General features: G+C 40.7%; 2 protein-coding genes across 11 annotated transcripts in view; one reads left to right on the top strand and one right to left on the bottom strand.

The window, feature by feature from the left end:
* pex12 (peroxisomal biogenesis factor 12) overlaps window positions 1-1,471 on the top strand; it is a 3,127-nt gene extending 1,656 nt beyond the window's left edge. For both annotated transcript variants that reach the window (XM_026324996.2, XM_026324995.1), the window contains exons 3-4: window positions 1-220; window positions 757-1,471. The exon at window positions 1-220 is cut by the window's left edge and continues 316 nt beyond it. In XM_026324996.2, coding sequence (XP_026180781.1) covers window positions 1-220; window positions 757-1,168 — 632 coding nt within the window. In that variant the 3' untranslated portion in view covers window positions 1,169-1,471. The remainder of the gene's footprint in view (window positions 221-756) is intronic.
* Window positions 1,472-2,221: 750 nt separating this feature from the next.
* Window positions 2,222-21,229, bottom strand: part of hdac5 (histone deacetylase 5) — a 61,996-nt gene continuing 42,988 nt past the window's right edge. For 8 of the 9 annotated variants that reach the window (XM_026324971.2, XM_026324973.2, XM_026324976.2 and 5 more), the window contains 14 exons: window positions 17,521-17,632; window positions 15,266-15,399; window positions 14,786-14,906; window positions 14,475-14,524; window positions 14,255-14,362; window positions 14,118-14,173; window positions 13,856-13,943; window positions 12,958-13,077; window positions 11,681-11,778; window positions 11,141-11,259; window positions 10,883-11,016; window positions 9,884-9,965; window positions 9,425-9,599; window positions 2,222-6,799 (listed from right to left, as the gene is read on the bottom strand). In XM_026324971.2, coding sequence (XP_026180756.1) covers window positions 6,760-6,799; window positions 9,425-9,599; window positions 9,884-9,965; window positions 10,883-11,016; window positions 11,141-11,259; window positions 11,681-11,778; window positions 12,958-13,077; window positions 13,856-13,943; window positions 14,118-14,173; window positions 14,255-14,362; window positions 14,475-14,524; window positions 14,786-14,906; window positions 15,266-15,399; window positions 17,521-17,632 — 1,437 coding nt within the window. In that variant the 3' untranslated portion in view covers window positions 2,222-6,759. Of the gene's footprint in view, window positions 6,800-9,424; window positions 9,600-9,883; window positions 9,966-10,882; window positions 11,017-11,140; window positions 11,260-11,680; window positions 11,779-12,957; window positions 13,078-13,855; window positions 13,944-14,117; window positions 14,174-14,254; window positions 14,363-14,474; window positions 14,525-14,785; window positions 14,907-15,265; window positions 15,400-17,520; window positions 17,633-21,229 lie in introns of those variants that run through there. The other variant, XR_003296696.2, reaches the window with a different exon arrangement.

Here is a 21,229-nt window from a genome sequence, read left to right as displayed (position 1 = left end):
GTCAGAGGCTGTACCGTGTGGCGGTGGCAGCGTACCCATACGTCAGCTCAGCCTGGCAGGCCTGGGTCTTCTGCCAGCAGCTGCTCTTTGTTTTTGGAAAGGCTAGGATCCACAGCCCCCTGCTGTGGCTGGCCAGCGTGAGACTGGCCCGACTTAATGCCCAAGATATAAGAGATATGGAGCGGAAGAGAAGCAACACTGGTAACCCAGCTGATGGGAGGTACATCTCAGTTTGAACAAATTCTAAATGTGTCTATAATTCTTGTTAAATCAACAGTATGCCCAAGTTTTAACATTTGCATGCTTGTGAAGTGAAGCACGCTTTTTGCACTCACCTGCCCTCTCCTTACTCTTTACATTAAATAGATCAGCTTGGGTGATGTAGTTCAGTGCCGGCTGCATGGTTATGTGGTCTGTAGCATCATTTATTAGGCTGGCAGACTAAAGGGCTTTAAAGTGCCCTGTGGAGTTTTGTCATTAAATGTATGTTGACAGTAAGTTATTAAAACCAAAAATACCCCCCCACACACACAGTGTGTATTTCTGGGCTCTAAGAAACATTTTAAATGTCTTTCATTTAAAATGATCGTAACTGTAAATAGGGTCAGTGCACTAATTTGGTGAATCTGGTCTGGGACACTTATAGAAGTAAATCTGAAAAAAGTAGAGGGAAAACTGAGGTTAACACCATAAATGTGTCAGTGTCAGACAGATCTTACATACACCACTGACAATTCATTGTTCCTGTGTTTGCAGCCAGGTGCAGATAGCGTGGTGGCTGGCATCCCAAGCGGTGAGGGGTGTGGCCGTCTCCCTCTCCACCTCCCTTTCTCTGGGCGTCTTCTTCCTGCAGTTTCTGGAGTGGTGGTACTCCTCTGACAACCAGAGCACTTTGAAAACGCTCACCTCACTGCCTGCTCCCCCGCCGCCTCTCCACCTGCAGATGAATTCTCCAACCTTCAGAGAAGACAGTTTTTCGGACTCTGGCACCAGGAACTGTCCACTGTGCCGGCGGCTCCGTACAAATGCCACAGTGTTGTCCACCTCCGGCTTCGTCTTCTGTTACCGCTGCATCTACACGTATGTGAAAGCAAACCACCGCTGCCCAGTCACCGGTTATCCCACGGAACTGCAGCACCTCATCAAGATCTACTCACCAGAGAGCTAGCCCACAGTTGCAGCTTGTGCAGAGTTTGACTTACTCTTTTTTTTTTTTTTTTTTTTTTCAAAAGCCTTATTTTTAAAAAGTGGAAGTCTGACATCAGTGACGAGTTAGATGGTTAAGCTCGGAAGCTGCAGGAATCACTATTCTGTTTTATTCAGCACAGATGGATGTTTTGTTATTGTATAAAATTGACTTTTTAATGTACATAAAGTTTGTTGATAATTTTTTCCAGTGACATGAACAAATTTAACATGAAAATTACATTTTATTTCAGATTGAATATTTATAATAAATGAAATGAAAACACTGAATTTTTTAATTGCACCAGCCTTAAGAACACAGCTGCTGTATGATGTTATCTTTAATATACTTGTATGTGGAGGTATTGCCAAAAAGCATATTGTAACAGCTAAGCTGTTCAGCGACCCAAGTTGTAGCCCAAAGTAGTTTTGTCAAAAACATCACATCTTAACATTTAAGTGAGTTTTTTAAGACATTTTTACTTTAGAAATTGGCTTAAAATGTAATTAATGATCACTAATTTATTGATGTATATATAGTTCTGGTATTTTTCTATTGGCTAATTGATCATGCTTAAAACATACAGATACCTCAAGTCCAATATGACAAAAACATGAGCAAGCAGACAATCTGGCTATAAACAAGCCAAGAGTTATTCCAAATTGTCTAAATCACTGGTTTCCAACCTGGAGGTCAGGGCCCTTGTTTCTTCCAAGTTCCTATCAAGTACAGAGCCCACAGAAAACTAAATGGTCAGTTAGATAAGGGTCAACACCATTTTCATGTTTATTTGGCAAATATGTCGCTTTTCTGTTTCATTTAGCACAGATGGATTTGGTAATCTGGAAACAGCCAGGTTATCTGTTTACAGTGTTTATGCTAAGCTTACAGTCTAGCTGGCTGTAGCTTCATACTTATCATACAGATTTGAGTTGTATTACTGTTCTCAGCTCTGTGCAAACAAAAGCAAACACTCTTTCCATGTTTACTTGTTCCCTGATATTCACATTATGAGGAAACGAAGAATAACTGGTGTAATTTGTAATAATTTTATGAGACTTGGGAAATGACACTGTCAGTGAATTGCTTTATTGAATTAACAGACAAGTTTAAGAGGCCCACTTAAAAAAAAAAACAACAAAGAAACAGATAATCAGGATCAACGTCACAACATTACAGTGAGATTAATTTAAAAAAAGGGCTTCATTAAAATGTCCACAAATGAAACTGAGTGTGAAGAATCAAGTCACCTTCCCTTACTCCTGCAACACAATTCATCAACAGGAAACCAGGACATGAAGAAAAAACGGGCATAAACTTTGAAAAAGGGACAGGTATCATCATTAATAATAGTCACAGTAATAGATTGCTCGAATAGCGTGTATTGCACATGTGAACACATATATGCACTTTTATATACACTTGTGAGTCAGCAAGAACGAAACACGTATTGTTGCAACAGGAAAGAATGTGTATAAAACAACAGCACAGACAGAATAGTCAGGAATGTGCTTATGATCACTTCAAACAAAAACAACTTCCCAAAGTTTTAGTCACGAGCTGGAGAGAAAAGATAACAGGGAACGTCTCATAAAACAGGAGGGTGTAAAAGAGAGGTGACAGTCACACTGATACTGAACCTTAACTGTCCAACCCAAGGGCCCAAAAACACACTCACGCCACCCACCACGCATCGTAGCAAGACACTACATTTACACCACAGTATCAAACATATCAAGAAATATACAGTATTTGTCAATGTAACAAAATAGTCTGGGTTTGTGTGAAAGTGTGCGCTTCACCTTAGTGTGTGTGAGTGGTAGCAACAGTAAAGCAGTGTAGCCTCTGAAGTGGGGAGGCGCTCCAACTGTGTCAACACTGTTCATATTGTATTGGTAAATGTACAGAAAAGAATCTCCAGTGATGCAAATGGTTTTCTAGGTGCCCCCTCGGGACCAGGCACAAGGACTTGGGACCAGAGCCCAGACAGCCATATTGGCTCCTCTGACCTAAGGTTTGTGTACAAACCAACCGCGACTGAACATTCTCAGCGCTGCACTCAAACAGCCTCCTAAAGCTTTAGTTCATAATCTGTGCTTATGTGTGCCCTGTGGCAGCAGTGCAAACCTAAACAGTAACCACCACAACCAGTATTTTTGCAGTACTCACCAAAGTAATTGCTGAAATTTTGGAACAGAGCAACATAGCTGCAACAAAAGGTTTGGGTATGTAATGAACAAGTGACACCCCTCTCTTACCTGTGCAAGGTGATGCCATTACTGCAGATTTAATGGACAAAATGGCTTAGTCTTTACATTAGTGCAAAAAGACTACAGTGAACCGCCTGGGAACACATCTCAAAAAAAATCAATCGGCTCACCAATCAATACTGTCTGTCCATACCTACAGATAATACACACAAACAGCACTCAAACACGTATAAAAGCTTGAGGGAGCCCTATGAGTAACATAAGCTGTGAAGCTGTCTGCAGTGTTACCATGCTGAAGCCGGGTGCTGTAGTCTTTCACTGCTTTCGCTGCCCTCAGTGTTGTATTGCTTTGAACAGAAATGACCCAGAGGCAGCAGCGTCAGCTACAACACTTGCTACTCCATAGAGGGTCCTGGGAAATGGACATCACATGTAGTGATGTTGCTCGGTCATGTTTCTGAGTTTCTGGACATGTGGATAATAGAGTGGTCCAGTTCTGAAGCTTTGCATCCACTGGCCATTGTCAGTGAGCACTGCACCTCCAGTCTCTAATGTGACTTGTAATACATAACATTTTCTGAAAAAAATTAAGCTGTGTTTTAAAGTGGTCAAGCAAATAAGTGCTAAGGGCCCTGAAAAGACATAGGTGGGAGGTTAAGGGTAACTTATAGTGTTCAAATACCACTGTCAGAGAGCAATAGAGCAGTGCTCCGAAAAGTCTAGTCACAAAACCTCATGCATTCAATGCTAATGTTCTGTAGTGAACATGTTAGAGTCATGGTTCCCCATAGTGCAGGATGTGAAAACATTTTGTTCTGCTTGTGAGCTTAAAACCCTGTAAACCCTTTCATTTCCTGATCATCCATTTTAATGCTTTTGAGGTATAACAGAAAGTAGCTAACAAACTGCTAATGGTCTTCATCATTTAACTGGGTTGTTAGAGAAACATAACATTTAACAGAATATTCTTTTTACAGCCTTAAAGTCCTGATGCATTGCTCTGGTTTTCAGTGAAGTGACACTTGGCAATAGGTTTGCCAATGAAATATCTGCATTATCTACAGGGGTGTGTAACATTAGCGTAAAGCTAAAGAAGGTGAGTTTACATAAATGGCCCCAGAGCACTGGTTTATCCATTTGACATAATGTAAGATTGGCTAGCTTGTGGGAATGATTTCAGTAACATAACTATGCAGTCCAGTATGCCATCTTTCACGTAGGTTAATCACTATGGCTGACCCTGTCCACATTCATATTGCTTCAAACTGTTGTGTTTACATTGGTACTGTAAAAAATACCACTCACAACAGCTTTAAATTATTCTCTCTACTTTCATCTCAGCTAAAACTCAACACTAGATGATGTCAATTTTGTACCATTCCATGTTATCACTGCTATCCACTTGGGATATTAAAGTTGGCCCTTCCTGTGCCATCTATTACAGAGCTGTATTGTGCCTAATCCCAACTGTATGGTAAAGGTGTATCTTTTTGTTATCTTACTAACTTTAAATATTTTTGCAATAAGATTTTTTTTTATCCCATTTAGTCACTAAAATATCTGAGGTAGCAATCCAGAACCATGTTTACAGTATGACAGCTAGGCCTAATGAATAAACATGGAGGGACTGTTGGACTAATTCCCTGTTGGACTACAAAACAGATCATCACTGGACCAACCTATTTTGCCTTTGACCTTAATATGTCCTCCTTTGCAGGTGCTGCTGTTTGCCTCTGCAGGGCAGAGATACCTGCTTGAGGCACTGAAGCTCGTTGTTCACTTCCATCAACAATCACATCACAAACCAGCAAACAAACAGGTGGCTGTCTGATGACATCAGACTGTGAGCTTACTTCCTGTCAAACAAGCCAGACCTTGAAAACATCAAATCTCCACATAGACTATAGTCAATAATCCAATGTCTGTGTACGTGTCTGTTATAGAGAATATTAGTTTTGCATTTTATACAAAAAGAGAAGGTATTTTGTTTCTGTTTTTATACACATAGGTATGTACAGATATAGAAAAGTGACCACACTGAGTCTGTTGTGACATAACTGTGGGCAACTAGACAGGAGACAGTATTTACACCAAACAGGTAATATTACAATAAAATCTTACAACAACAAAAAAGGGGATGTGGTGGTCATACTGGTGTTTAAAAAACATACCACAATCCCACAGTCCCGCTTTAGAGCAGAAGGGACAGGCTCAGGTCACATGACTCTCAACCAAAATGAGGTGAAAGAGAGCCAGCACTGATAGAGAGGTGGTGGTGGTCTGAAGTGATGTAGTTTTAATTACATTTAAAACAATGAATACTGAGCTGATCCTGAGACATTTCACCAGATTCCATAAAAGTCTGCTTGAATATTATTGATATTAATATTAATATTCAATAGAGATTTTTACTGGAGATTTCTAGTGTATAACGATGGCTTTAGAGGCTTTTCTCCCCTCAATAAAATCAAGGTCTGTTGGGAATACCTGACATCAGTATTGTCAGATTTGAAAGAAAATACAATTATTTGCAGGTTTAGTACATTTCTGAATATATATTTCTATCAACTCTCATGATTCTTTCTCATCTCTAAAGTTTGCTAAATAGTGAGATAAGAACAAATTAAGGCATCCAGATGAAAAAAACAACAACAAAGCTTCAAAAATGAAGTGACCAACTGAGACAACAGGAGTATGTCTGAGCGTGCATCAGTGTGTTTCTTCAGTCCTGATTGGCTGGTTGGATTGCTGAGGTGCTGCGGTGGTGGTGTTTTGTAGTTGCTGATTGACCGGTTTTACTTTTTTGGACAAAAAGGCACCTAGTTCCTCCACTGCTCATTTAAAAACTGGTTATTCCTCCTCTGCCACCCAACCCCATGTTCATTTGACCTGTCCATCCTGCAAGAAGACAAGTCGTCCACTCAGGATTCAAATGCAGGTTTTCCCAATTAATGTCACTTGGTGGAAGCAGAGGAGTAAGGAAGAAATAAAAAGATAGAAAAATTCTTGGATGATGGAGGGAGAAGATTCAGTGGTGCTGTGGACAGGTGGGAAAAGTACTGTGTACAGGTTACAAATCATGTATTCTCATCAATGCTCCCCTCTGGTTTCCAGGGATTAGCTAACAAGTCGTCTGCTCCTCCTTGGACTGATGAACCACTAGTAAAGAGATTTTGTTTTTTTCACAGGCCTTATCCTGCATCTATAATGTTCCCCTCAGCTAATTGGAGTCAATGGCACAGTTCCCCCTTTTTTGTGTGCACCTACACAACCTCTACCGAGGAAGAGGAATAGGAAGGAAGAGAGGAGGTGATAGAAGGAGGTGAACATGAAGTTTTTGTGTGCTTCTTGTTTAAGGTCCTCCTACAATACAGGCTCTTCCTCCATTGGCTCCTCTGTGGACCTGTGGGCAGTTCAAAAGTAAACAATTTTTAATGATAATAGTGTTTGTTAAAATACATGCATGACATTTAAATAAAAAATAGACCTCAAGTGCTCAAACCCCTACTCAAAAAGCCTAGTCTTGATGAAAGTGAAAGTGACTTATGTGGCCAACTATGGTGACCCATACTCGGAATTTGTGCTCTGCATTTAACTCATCTCAAAGTGCATACACACAGCAGTGAACACACACATGGAGGAGTGGACAGCCAGTGCTGCGGCACCCAGGGAGCAGTTGGGGGTCCGGAGTCTTGCTCAAGGGTCTCACCTCAGTCATGGTATTGAAGGCGGACAGGGCGCTGGCTATTCACACCGTTAGCTATTCCCACCTGAAACTCGAACCTGCAATTTTCAAATTACAAGTCCGACTCCCTATCTATTAGGCCACGACTGCCCTGATCCAGGGGTCTTGGCTAATTATAGACCAATATCCAATCTGCCATTTATTTCTAAAATCCTTGAAAAAGCTGTTGCTAAGCAGCTATTAGACCACTTACACAAAAATTAACTATTTGAAGATTTTCAATCAAGATTTAACAGGTGTGTTTAGTTTCTAAAATTATACCTACTTTAGATGACATAACCCTGTCCTCCAGCACTACTGTGAAAAAGCTTGAGAGTTATTTTTGACCAGGACATGTCCTTTAACTCACACATAAAACAAATTTCTAGAACTGCATTCTTTCACCTGCGCAACATTTCCAAAATTAGGAACATCCTGTCTCAAAATGATGCAGAAAAACTAGTCCATGCATTTGTTAGTTCAAGGCTAGATTACTGTAACTCATTACTATCTGGATGTCCCAGTATCTCATATCATATCATAAAAAGCCTCCAATTAATCCAGAATGCTGCAGCCAGAGTCCTGACAGGAACTAGCAAGAGAGATCATATTTCTCCTATATTGGCTTCTCTTCATTGGCTCCCTGTAAAATATAGAATAGAATTTAAAATCCTTCTTCTCACATACAAATCCCTTCATGATCAAGCTCCTTCATACCTTAAAGACCTCATAGTACCATATTATCCCAATAGACCACTTCGCTCTCAGAATGCAGGTCTACTTGTGGTTCCCAGAGTTCCCAAAAGCAGAATGGGAGGCAGAGCCTTTAGTTATCAAGCTCCTCTCCTGTGGAACCAGCTCCCAGCCTGGGTTCAGGAGGCAGACACTCTCTGTACTTTTAAGGCTAGACTTAAAACCTTCCTCTTTGACAAAGCATATAGTTAGGGCTGGCTTCAGGCAACCCTGAACCATCCCTTAGTTAGTTATGCTGCTATAGGCCTAGACTGCCCGAGGACCATCGGTGCACTGAGCTCCCCTACTCTAACCCTCCTCTTCCTTCCCCTCCCCTCTCTTCCTCTCCTCCCTCCTCACATGTACAGAGGGTATGGAAAGTATTCAGACCCCTTTAAATTTTTCCCTCTTTGTGTCATTGCAGCCATTTGCCAAAATCAAAAAAGTTCATTTTATTTCTCATTAATGTACACTCAGCACCCCATCTTGACAGAAAAAAACAGAAATGGCTGCAATGACACAAAGAGTGAAAAATTTAAAGGGGTCTGAATACTTTCCGTACCCACTGTATATTCCACCATTGAATGTTACTAACCTTGTGCTCTCTCTCTCCCCTAGTTTGTGCTCTCTCCCTCCCTCTCTCTCTCTCTCTCTCTCTGTACCTTCTGCAGGTGTCCCTGGTCCTGGAGCTGTATATTGCTGATGTGCAGTTACTGGTCCCACCAACCTGCAGTGTCTATTTGTTGTTTATTGTTGCTGTTCTTTTCTCTCTCCTCTATCCACTCACCCCAACCGGTCGAGGCAGATGGCCGCCCAAACTGAGCCTGGTTCTGCTGGAGGTTTTTTCTTCCGTTAAAGGGAGTTTTTTCCTCTCCACTGTCGCCAAGTGCTGGCTCATAAGGGATTTGTTGGATTTCTTTTGTTTTTTGTAAAGTGCCTTGAGATGATTGTATTGTGATTTGGCGCTATACAAATAAATAAAATTGAACTGAATCGAATTGAAGTTTGGAAATAAATCATTGTGATACAGCTGTGTGACAAAATAAATTCTGCTAAATTTAATATTTTATCTAAAGCACTCGACCTGAGCCTGTAGAGAACCAGGACTTTCTAAAGTGTCCTTAGATGCGAATGTGAGTATTTGTCTGCCTTTATGGGTCATCCACATGGTAGGATAGCGATCAGTTCAGGGATGTGCCCTGCCTCTCACCCAGTGTCAGCTGAGATTGGCTCGAGTCCCCTGGACTGCGGGGGTGCTCAGGCCATGGTCCTCAAGGGCCACTGTCCTGCCTGTTTTCCAACCACACCTGCCCTACCCAGTGCTGATTCACCAATTTACTTCATTCTCATCTGAGATAGTATCTTCAAACTTATGACTGACTGAACACAGCAACATTGTTGTGGCTGATGAACACCATATTGCCAAAAGCATGTTTCAGCTCAGTGTCCTGACTGGCACATGCATGGGCTTGAACCATGTTCCCACATTTTGTATTGCTAGTGCTCAGCCTTTCATAATCCTTTACAATGATATGTCAATACTATGAGAAAGTCACCACAATGCATGCTGACCTGCTGGTTTCTGTGTTGTCAGAAACAGAGTGCTCGACATCAACGCTCAGGGAAGCCATAGCACTGACTGTTTCTGCCTCATCCTTCTCCGATTGGCCCTGAGCACCAAGGGGGCCATCCAAAGGCGAATGGCCACTCGTCTGAGACAAACTCTGGAGACAAGACCAGTGTTTACCTGGAAGGACAAGATAACCATACACAGGGATTGAGAATGAAGGTACATTATAGCTTCCCTTCATTTTTTTTTAATTGATGCTGTATTCAACGGGAGACTGGGATCTTCTGGTAAAACCGAGAGACACATTCATAGGAAATATCTGGAATAATAATGAAGCCATCAAAAACACTCCCTATTGGGTTCATCACAATTTAATTTTCAGGTGGAAAAAACATACATGCCTAACCTATATGTAGTTTATATTTACATTACAAGTAGGGATGGGTGTGCATTTTTCTTACTCTGGATCTCTATTACTCTCTCCAGTGAGGCACAGGCGTTTAGACATGGCTTCTCCTGAGGCCACTGAAATACAGAGTCACACTGAAAGAGACAGAAAGTCTGTGTTTACAGAAATGTATGAAATAAACTTTTGTGCAAATACATAATATATGGGGCAGCACGGTGGCTTAGTGGTTAGCACTGTTGCCGCACAGAAAGAAGGGCCCGTGTTCACAACCCATCAGGGGCCTTTCTGCGTGGAGTTTGCATGTTCTCCCTGTGCTTCCGTGGGTTTACTTCAGCTACTCCGGTTTCCTCCCACAATCCAAAAACATGCATGTCAGATTGATTGCTGATTCTAAAATTGCCCATAGGAGTGAATGTGTGTGTGTGTATGGTTGTTCGTTTCTATATGCCCCTGTGATGGACTGGTGACCTGTCCCCCCTGCCTTTCATATCCCAGGTCTCTTCGGGTGAGACCTGGGATATGCTCCAGCAGATCCCCGTGACCCTAATTAGAAATAAGTGGGTATAGATAATGGATGCACATAATATATGCAAATAGTAAGCCAAACAGGACAGACACTCTTGCAATGATTTGCAGAGTCACCACACTTTTTTGCTAAGACACTGAGCACATACAGTAACTCCCCCTACCCCTCCAAAAAAACAAATGGTCAGTTTTATAGTTCATGCGTGAGCTTTGAGCTATTAATATAGCACTGCCCACTTTAAAAGTCAAACTAGCTGTTTCACCCTTCTTTTAAAGTTTATTCTAAGATAACCACATAACTCTTACAAAGAAAGCAAATAATCAGATTTCCCAAATTGTTGATCTATAATATTCAAATACACATTTATATTATGTATATGTATTTATAACTTCTACTCATGTACATACTGTGTTTCTTGTAGTGTCATACTATATTCTTCATAGAGAGAAACTTGAGAAACACCAGCACTGTCCAGACTTGCAATTTAAATATGAATAATTATTGACAGTAATCTGACTGTCTCACCGGTTCTCCCAGAAGCGCAGATACACAGGCCTCTGATGCATCACAGATGGCGGTGAGGTCATGACCACCCTCCAGTGCCATAACAACCCGCCCACCTGCCAGCCCCATCAGCAGCTGTGTTAGCTGACCAAAACCTGCCAGCATACACCAACCACAGTTAAGAAACACTAAGTACAAATGTCTTCGAAATCATGTCATTAAGACAGCAATCAAAAACTGCCCCGTGTGGGTCACCATGGTAACCAGTGGGGTACTCACACTTGGCAGAGACATTGTAGCCTCCAAGAGGAGACTGGTGACCCTCCACTGCATCGAAGCCTGCAGACACCAGAACCACGTCTGGACTGAACTGCTGGGCAATGGGCATCACCACAGTCCTACGGATATAGAAACATAGCCACACACATGCTGTTTCTTCAAGGTGTGTTTAAATTGAACACAAATCCTCATTTTGCCTAAATTTATTTTCATGACCTGAGGACATTCATAGACAGCAATTTTTCACTATAAACAGCCAATGCACAATGTTTAAACTTGGACTGATCTGCTAACTTCAGTTCTTTTTGTTCTTTTTGTTTGTTCTTTTTTTTTTCAGTTCCCCCTGCAGATTCTCTATTTTTACTCTTATCCAATAATGAAGTGGAGTCAAACATCTTCAGAATGAAATGGGAAAAAATTTCATATAAAGTGACCAAGGGACATCTACATCTCAGTGTGGAGTGTGGAATGTAACTGGTAATAATGTAGCCATTTAAATATATATTCAAATGACAAGAATACAATACTACTACTGTTTACCTAAAGGCAGTGAGGTACTCCATGTCACCCATAGGTGGCTCCACCCCTCCAGTCCATGCTATGTTCACATTAAAACCAACACCTGCACCTGAGCCAACCTGCAGAAAGGGAGACAGAGAGATAGAGTAACTGGTATTACTGATTCTTGTGTGTCTGTATACAGTATACTTCTGCTTGTGCAAGATGGTTGGGTTATATATGTCAATATTTGAAACGAAAAATTATATTTTAGTTTTGAAGCATTTTCATATTACTTATACTGTAGTCAGCTCAAAGTATCCAAAAAAATGAATCTATTGTGTACCCCATCCAGGCATTCAATACACACTAATTCAACACTTTATTCCTCCTGATCCTACCTCCGTTTGATTCAAGCAATTGCGTGCATGTTAAAACCAATAAAACATGGGATTCAACAGTGAACATAAGGTGGAAAATCAAAATCAAGGCAACATTTTTATTATGTTTACACAAAAAAATCAATATACTTTCGGCATGTTTTGTTCAATAATTAATATTTACCCACAAATCTACATGAGGGGTAGCCAACACTGGTCCAAGAGAGCTACTGCCCTGTGTATTTTCCAACTATCCCGGCTTTTCCTGTTTCTGATTTCTGATTGGCTGAACACACCTGATCCAGATAATCAGCAGTGGGTAGGGCAAGGACTGTTGGAATACAAGCAGGACAGTAGCCCTCAAGGTTGGCTACCCCTGTTAGAGGATCTTTCTATTTGGTGAGAAAAGAAAGTAAGTAGCCAAATTTAATGCTTGCTGTTGAATTCAGTCCATTTACACAAGCAAGAGCGATGTGGATTCAGAAGTTAGAAGAAGCCAAAAAAGACAAATACCTGATACAATACAAGGTGCAAAAGAGAATCATCAACAGGAAAGGGTGAAGCAGCAAAATTCTCACCATACCATAGCTCAACAGCTGGTGGCAGCAACACCCCCCAAAATGGAACAATAATAGTCAATAAAAGCATTACTGCAGGTAATGGCTACCTTTAAACATACAGGTTATATTGTCACCACTGTTTGAATGTTTTGCAAATCCTGAATTTTGGCCTACTTTTTTCCCTACACACAAATACTTTTCCAGTATAAGACTTTATGTATGCTCAGGGCAAGAATGCAGCACACAGCTACAGGTCACCCACTGTGTGTCTTCAATGGGCGTAAAATGATACAGTTAGATCAATTTTAGAATGTCTGACACAAGATAGTAGTTCAATTATTTCTGAATTCTCGCCTCTACTTTGTGTGTGTGTTAGTACCTCTTCAGGAGCCCCACTGCCAGGAAAAAAGTTTCCATCATCATAGCGATGAAGGGAGATGTAGAGGACGTTGGGGTCACTATAGAAGGCTTGCTGGGTGCCGTTGCCATGGTGAATGTCCTGCAGTGACAGGTACAGTGGCATCAGACAGAAGGTGAAAAGGGTAATTATGATACAGACACTCTGAACACACTGAGTTTGGTCATCATTTTATCCAGATTGCTTAGTTAACACAAAGGTCAGAATGATTAACATAAAGTGTATTGCAGCAGCAGAGACAATATGCAGTCTTCTGTTCCGATACATACAAAGGGGGCAATCTACTAAAAAACAAATCTACTAAAAACAAACCTTGCGATCTACCTGCCGCTTTGGTCTAGATTCTTTTACTGCCAGACTCTGACTCCACTGTCCTACTGCTGGGTAAGTCATTGCAAAAATTATACTGTGTAGCCAAATGTTCAAACCTACAGGATTTTGTCTTCCTTTTTAGTAAAGATCAAAGCCTCCAACTGTCAGGCTGAGTTTTGTGAAAATATGATACACAACACATCCAGATTACATTCAATTTGATGGATGAGCTTTAGAGAATATCTAAACGTAAACATCAAATAGCTTCAATGAAGAGCTTGAACAAGTTAACATGAACATAGATATTAAACTGTGCCAATGGGCAGGGGGCCTCTGTTTTTTCTTTTTCAGCATTGAAGGCAGTGTGGAGGACGGGACAAATCAGTTGGCTAGCAAATTACATTTAGTAGGGCAACTCATCTTTCTAATCCTGTAAGTTTGAAAATATTAACTGGCTACTGAAATTACAGGGGAGAGCACTTGTTTTATAAGCTGAGATGCACATGCATTCCTGTAAATTGTGTGTATGAATGTCACTGCTACTCACCCAATCCACAATGAGGATCTTGCCCACTCCCAGTTTCTGTTGCAGCAGCTTGGCAGTGATTGCTACTGAATTGAAGAAACAAAACCCCCTGTTGTCACAGACACACACACGCACAAGCAGGATACGCATACATACATACATAAATACATACATACATACATACATACATACAGAAGCAATGGGGCAAACTGTTAGTGACCACCAAAGACGGGAAGAATTGAAAAACCTAGTATTGTAACAGAATTGTTGTGGGTGTACTTACATGGCAGTGGATTCCTCAGCATGGTGACCCGGTGGACGCACAACTGCAAAGCCATTCTGGTACAGAGTGAAGTACTGGTCAGACAACAGTTTATTTTCAGAAGAGTTTGTACACGTGTAAATATTTCTATGTATTACCTTCAGCTCTCCTGCTGCCACTCTGAAGGCCAGCTCAATGACAGAGCCAACTGCCATACGGACCGCTGCTGACGAATGCATCTCATTCCACACTGTGTCACTGTCCACCTACAGGGGGCAGCACAGTGCTCAGTCCAGGACTTGAGATCGCTTAGATTCAGGCTTTACAGTAAGAGGTAGAGGCAGAGGAACAGATGGATAACTAGAAATACAGTCTCACCCCTATTCCTCCACAGGGAAGAACAGCATACATCTTCTGGCTGATTGGACCTGAAACAACCAATATAAATAGACTAACAAAAAATACATTGCAATATTCTTTAAAGGCAAAATAGCCCACCCCTAATGGTCACTCAGACAGGAAGCCAGTTAGACAAACACAGTGAGACAGAAAGACAGTTGGTCAGACAGTCAGTCAAGCAAGCAGTCAATCAGACAGATACACAAATAGTCAGTTAAAGAGGCAGGAAGTCAGTCAATCACTCAATGAGACAATGTGACAGTTGGACATGCAGACAGACGGACAGGTACCCAGCAGCTTCTTGTGGTCCAGTTTGTGTCGATTGAGTGGACTGGTTCCATATAGCAGAGTGTGGAACTCTGAATGGACAGACTGGATCTCATCCAGAGATGCTTTACGCCCACGAATCCTCTGTTCATACACAGACAGAGAGAAAGACTGAGTAAGGCTCTTGCACTTTTCTAATTTGACCATTAGGAAGCAGTAACATAATGGACATCTAGCAATCACTGGAAACAACTAGATACTGTAAAAAACTTTTATACATGGAAATGAATTATAGCTGGTCATTTGCTTACAGAAAATGACAATAATGAACTCTGTAATGAAATAATAATGAAAGCTTTATCTTCACTTACATGTTCTGGAAGGTCAATGCTAGTAGTGTACTGTAGTGGATGCTGGCATCAATCATAAAAATACAGCAATGTGGGTAAAGCTCTGTTGTGAGCCCTGTTTGTATAATTTAAAGTTTGTATGTGTGTGTATACCTCACAACGACCCAGCAGGCCTGTCTCCTGCAGTCTGGACCAGATGCTCTGGACTCTCCCAGCATGCTCTGGGTGGATGTGAGCATTGCCACATACACACTGATGCTTCAACATCAGACTGTCATATACCAGACCTGGAGTAACAACAAGAATGAGACAGTGGTCAATAAAATAAAATATCTAATAAAAAATAAAGGGCAACATTCAACAATAATGACAGCAGAGTAGCGTTCACAAATCAAAGGTGCAAGAATGGTAAGTATACAGAATTAAAAAAAGTTTACATATAATAATAATAAATTCTCAACATGTCCATAGCATTAACTAACCCAGTACAAAACAAATACATGTTCATGGTCTCCATCATGTCATATTATTAATATATCATTTATTTGGTCTATAAAAAGGGTAAAAATGCCTTATTTCAACTAAAATGTCAGATGTTGCAGTTGCTTGAGGCCCAAGATGAGACCTTCAAATGTCTTGTTTTGTTGAAGTATTAGTCCAAACCGACAAAAAAGTAGCAAATATTCACACTTAAGAAGCTGAAACAAATGTTTGTTACGCAAAAAAACATATATATATATACTGTATTTTCTTTGACATTTGTGGGTATGACTGTACTGCACAATCACGCTAACTGTTTCAACCAGGATGGTACCGGCTCTCTTAACACACACACAGATCTTGACTGTATGTATAGCTTTACCGTTCAGATGACAAAAGCTTAAAATTCCACTTCTACACTGAAACAAGGTGGCAAACACAGGGGCAACAAATCTGTTGGGTTTTATTGACAGTATTTTGTGACTGCTTGATACTTTTATGTTTATATTTAATAGTGTCATTTTATTTTGAAGTTTTTGTGACAGAGATACAGAATGCTTTTGAGGCTTCTGTTTTTACTAGGGCTGTCAATGGATTAAAATATTTAAACGCAATTAATCGCATGATTGTCATGAGTTAACTCGTGATTAATCGCAACTTAATTGCACATTTTTATCTGTTCTAAATGGACCTTAAATTAATATTTTTCAAGTTTTTAATACTCCAATCATCATGGGCATGAACAAACATGGATGCTTTATGAAAATGTATGTTTCTGTTTACATTTTCAGAGCTCGCTTTTTCGGAACAACATGCCCTGACAGTGAAAACAATCTTTCACAAGGTATGGATGTGGCAGGTGTCGCTAAGTATCTACGTGCAAGGTAGGCCATCTCACTGTGTGCTTCTTCATGTTTGGACCACCACTGTAGGGGACAAGTCCTCTGTGCCAAGAGGGCTCTGCCTTGTAGAGCTCCACACTGGCCTACATGCTGTAGCCACCCATTTCGCTATCGCTTGTGGGGTTGTCCATCTATCTCTGCTGCAGACTATCTAGTGTGGTCTGCCTTTGGCAAGGGGGATGAGAGCTCTCTGCATAAGCTGTATGCTTCGCCATCAAGTGATATTTTAAACTCGACGTGCTGCGGTGATAACTTAATTGACATCAACAATAAACGCAGAAAACTTTTGTCTTGTCGACAGATCCATCAGACACCATTTTGTAAATTTATTTACCGTTCAGAAGACCTTTTTCTTTCTCTATTTGTGTTTGCTGCTGCAGTCTTAACTGTATATGGCTGCATTTTTGATTTCTCCTACTACGGGCAAGGCCACAGGTCAAACAGGAAATGCAAATAAAATTTGTGCAGTTAAATGAGTTTGCATTAAAGCGTTAATTTTGTGTAAACACCCTGACAAAGGCTCTGAAACACACTGGTGAAAGAAAAATCTTCTCTGTCCTCTGTTGATGTTTTAAACAATACTGATGTTTTCCAGGGTTCAACCAGAAACTAGTATCTAAACATTTTGACCTGCTCTACTTAAAAGATGTTAAGGTTGTGTTAATAAAAGTCAAATAATCCTGTATATGTTTCACAATAAAATCCTTGGAAGGTAACTTCAGGAAGGTGTTTTAAAGTGAAACTATCATTAAAAACAAATACATTAACAAACAACAATAGTGAGAGTTCTTGCATGAACATAATGAAATATTTAAAAAAAAGTAAAGAGTGCATTAAAAATATGGTATTTTATTCAGTACACTTAATTTATCTAGCCTTTCAGGCATCAGTCAGCTCTGTTGCTAGGCAACAAGCATAGTGGCTGATAGTCGGTGGACTGACACTGCTGATGTCAAACTCTCATCCAATCCCAGATGTGGACACAAACTAAAAAATACACACACACACACACACACAAAAACTGACCAGTAGTAAAGAGGTGTTTGATGGGATTGACAGTGGCTGCAGGGGAGGACTGCGCTCTTCCCAGAGGTCTGTGGGGCAACGAGGACTGTAACACACCCAGATGCTGCAAGGCCTGACGGGAAAGTGAGAGAGAGAGACAAAGAAAAAGGAAAACGAGAAAGGAGAGAAAATGATGATTCATAGCAGAAGAAAGGATTCAGAGATCAGTCCATTCATTGCAATGTGCGTGTGTATATGTGTGTGTGTGTGTGTGTGTGTGCATGCATAAAACATGCTCAACACCAATACCAATCCTCCCTTTCTTCCTGTTACACACACATTATAATTCTAATCACTGTATCATTCATAAAAATCTGTCAGACCAATGAGCGTGAAAACATGCTAAGCAAATTAAGATTTATTGATTTAATAGACTAAAATTGTTTTTAAAAAGCTGATACTACTGTTTTTATAACAATGACTATTAGAGTCTTAAGTATATTTTTCTTGACACTTTGACTGACTGTCCAGAAATCATCACCAACCTCCACAAAAGGTGGGTGTGTGATTTTTCAAGGTTTGTGTTAGCACAGCACACACACATCTTCTGTAGTACCTATATATAGGGAGTGTTGCTGTGCTCCCTGCTGCAAAGTGGGTGACTCATCATGTGTGGGTGGACACTAAAACACACACATTTGAAAATAGACAGACATACAGCAGTGCATACACACAAACGCACACACAGTGGTGAGTCCAGTGGTTGCGTCACCAGCAGGTGATGTCACTGCAGCGTCAACAACTGACCCCTTCTCAATCAATGTTTTTTTGAGTTTCTATTCTTTTTGTTGTTCAAAACTGAAGACATCAACACTCTGAAATAACACTTGGAATTATGTAGTAAGCAATAAAGTGGTAAAGAAAGCAAAATGTTTTCAATTTCAGATTCTTCTTTAGATTCTATTTTCTCAGTCTGCTTCCTTGTAGTCCAGGTAGTCACCTGAAATCAAACCCTCAGGAACAGTACTAGGCTCTGAAACACTTTTGGCCTATTGACAAAACTACATTACCAAAACATCTGCATTCATCATACAATCTACAGTGGGTACGGAAAGTATTCAGACCCCTTTAAATTTTTCACTCTTTGTGTCATTGCAGCCATTTGCCAAAATCAAAAAAGTTCATTTTATTTCTCATTAATGTACACTCAGCACCCCATCTTGACAGAAAAAAACAGAAATGTAGACATTTTTGCAAATTTATTAAAAAAGAAAAACTGAAATATCACATGGTCATAAGTATTCAGACCCTGTGCTCAGGATTGAGTAGAAGCACCCTTTTGAGCTAGTACAGCCATGAGTCTTCTTGGGAATGATGCAACAAGTTTTTCACACCTGGATTTGGGGATCCTCTACCATTCTTCCTTGCAGATCCTCTCCAGTTCTGTCAGGTTGGATGGTGAATGTTGGTGGACAGCCATTTTCAGGTCTCTCCAGAGATGCTCAATTGGGTTTAGGTCAGGGCTCTGGCTGGGCCAGTCAAGAACGGTCACAGAGTTGTTCCGAAGCCACTCCTTTGTTATTTTAGCTGTGTGCTTAGGGTCATTGTCCTGTTGAAAGGTGAACCTTCGGCCCAGTCTGAGGTCCTGAGCACTCTGGAAGAGGTTTTCTTCCAGGATATCTCTGTACTTGGCCACATTCATCTTTCCTTCAATTGCAACCAGTCGTCCTGTCCCTGCAGCTGAAAAACACCCCCACAACATGATGCTCCCACCACCATGTTTCACTGTAGGGATTGTATTGGGCAGGTGATGAGCAGTGCCTGGTTTTCTCCACACATACCGCTTAGAATTAACGCCAAAAAGTTCAATCTTGGTCTCATCAGACCAGAGAATCTTATTTCTCATGGTCTGGGAGTCTTTCATGTGTTTTTTGGCAAACTCTGTGCGGGCTTTCATGTGTCTTGCACTGAGGAGAGGCTTCCGTCTGCCCCGACTGGTGGAGGGCTGCAGTGATAGTTGACTTTGTGGAACTTTCTCCCATCTCCCTACTGCATCTCTGGAGCTCAGCCACAGTGATCTTTGGGTTCTTCTTTACCTCTCTCACCAAGGCTCTTCTCCCACAATTGCTCAGTTTGGCTGGACGGCCAGGTCTAGGAAGAGTTCTGGTCGTCCCAAACCTTTTCCATTTGAGGATTATGGAGGCCACTGTGCTCTTAGGAACCTTGAGTGCTGCAGAAATTCTTTTGTAACCTTGGCCAGATCTGTGCCTTGCCACAATTCTGTCTCTGAGCTCCTTGGGTAGTTCCTTCCATCTCATGATTCTCATTTGCTCTGACATGCACTGTGAGCTGTAAGGTCTTATATAGACAGGTGTGTGCCTTTCCTAATCAAGTCCAATCAGTGTAATTAAACACAGCAGGACTCCAATGAAGGAGCAGAACCATCTCAAGGAGGATCAGAAGAAATGGACAGCATGTGAGTTAAATATGAGTGTCACTGCAAAGGGTCTGAATACTTATGACCATGTGATATTTCAGTTTTTCTTTTGTAATAAATTTGCAAAAATTTCTACATTTCTGTTTTTTTCTGTCAAGATGGGGTGCTGAGTGTACATTAATGAGAAATAAAATGAACTTTTTTGATTTTGGCAAATGACTGCAATGACACAAAGAGTGAAAAATTTAAAGGGGTCTGAATACTTTCCGTACCCACTGTATATTGGCCCAAAAATCAGGAGAAAGGCAGCTAAGGTAAAGTCCTGGCAAAGCATCTCAAGGGGGGAAACTCCATGGGTTCCAGACTTCAGGCAGTCCAAGTACTGAAAATAATTATTAGAAATATTATTATGTTTATGCAATTAGTTTTAAGCTGTAACTACGTCACAAAAGTTTTATATTTATCATATATTTACTGTTTCTGTCTTCTCATGACTCATGCTGTTTTGTTTGCTTCTAGCCAGTTAAATGTGGCCATGCATTTTAGAATGATCCATTCAACCCGAGTCTTCAATAAAAGCTGTAAAAACGCTATTCACTATTCATGAACACCAGTCATTTAAGTGAAGCCCAAGGAGCCAAACAAAGGCTGACTGCTAAGTTCTCTCACACCTTCTACTAAAAGCTGCACTTAAACACAATGCAAATACCAGTGACTAGCAGACCACCACTATGCATGTATAGAACATCACAGATGCAATTATCTACAATGCTTTCTACTCAAGGAACATAAACACTAGAAGAAACTAAAAAGTATTCGTGGACATATAGCAAATAGTAGATGACACGAAAGCATTTTGGACACTGCAGCAACATTTGAAGAAGTGTTGATTGTTCTTTTGGTAACTTGGGGACAGTGTAACAAACCGTAACAATTCAATTTGTGAAAACAAATGTCGAAAGGTGAAATACACCTGAAGCTATTTCAGGGTCAGAGTATCAAGCCCACAATTAACTGCAATGTGCCAGATAGCTAACACAAACAAAATCTGTAACACAGTAAACAAAGTGAGACAGAAAACTGCGGGAGGCTGGATGATGATGTATGTGTGTGACTCATCCCTCTTTGGGATGATGCTGCGTAACCAAAATGTTCTGTTTAACACTTACTTGGGACTTTAAAGCAGTGTTTCCCAGGGGTTTCTTATGGGATGCAAGAAATAAGACCTAAGCTAATGGCTGCTTTGCTGGTGTGTTAGATAGGGCCTGAGTTTTTTATTTCATGTAAAGGTTT

This window comes from Mastacembelus armatus, chromosome 8 (genome assembly GCF_900324485.2).
Source record: "Mastacembelus armatus chromosome 8, fMasArm1.2, whole genome shotgun sequence".
NCBI classification, from domain to species: Eukaryota; Metazoa; Chordata; class Actinopteri; order Synbranchiformes; family Mastacembelidae; genus Mastacembelus; species Mastacembelus armatus.
This window is presented reverse-complemented; position numbering and strand designations above follow the sequence as displayed.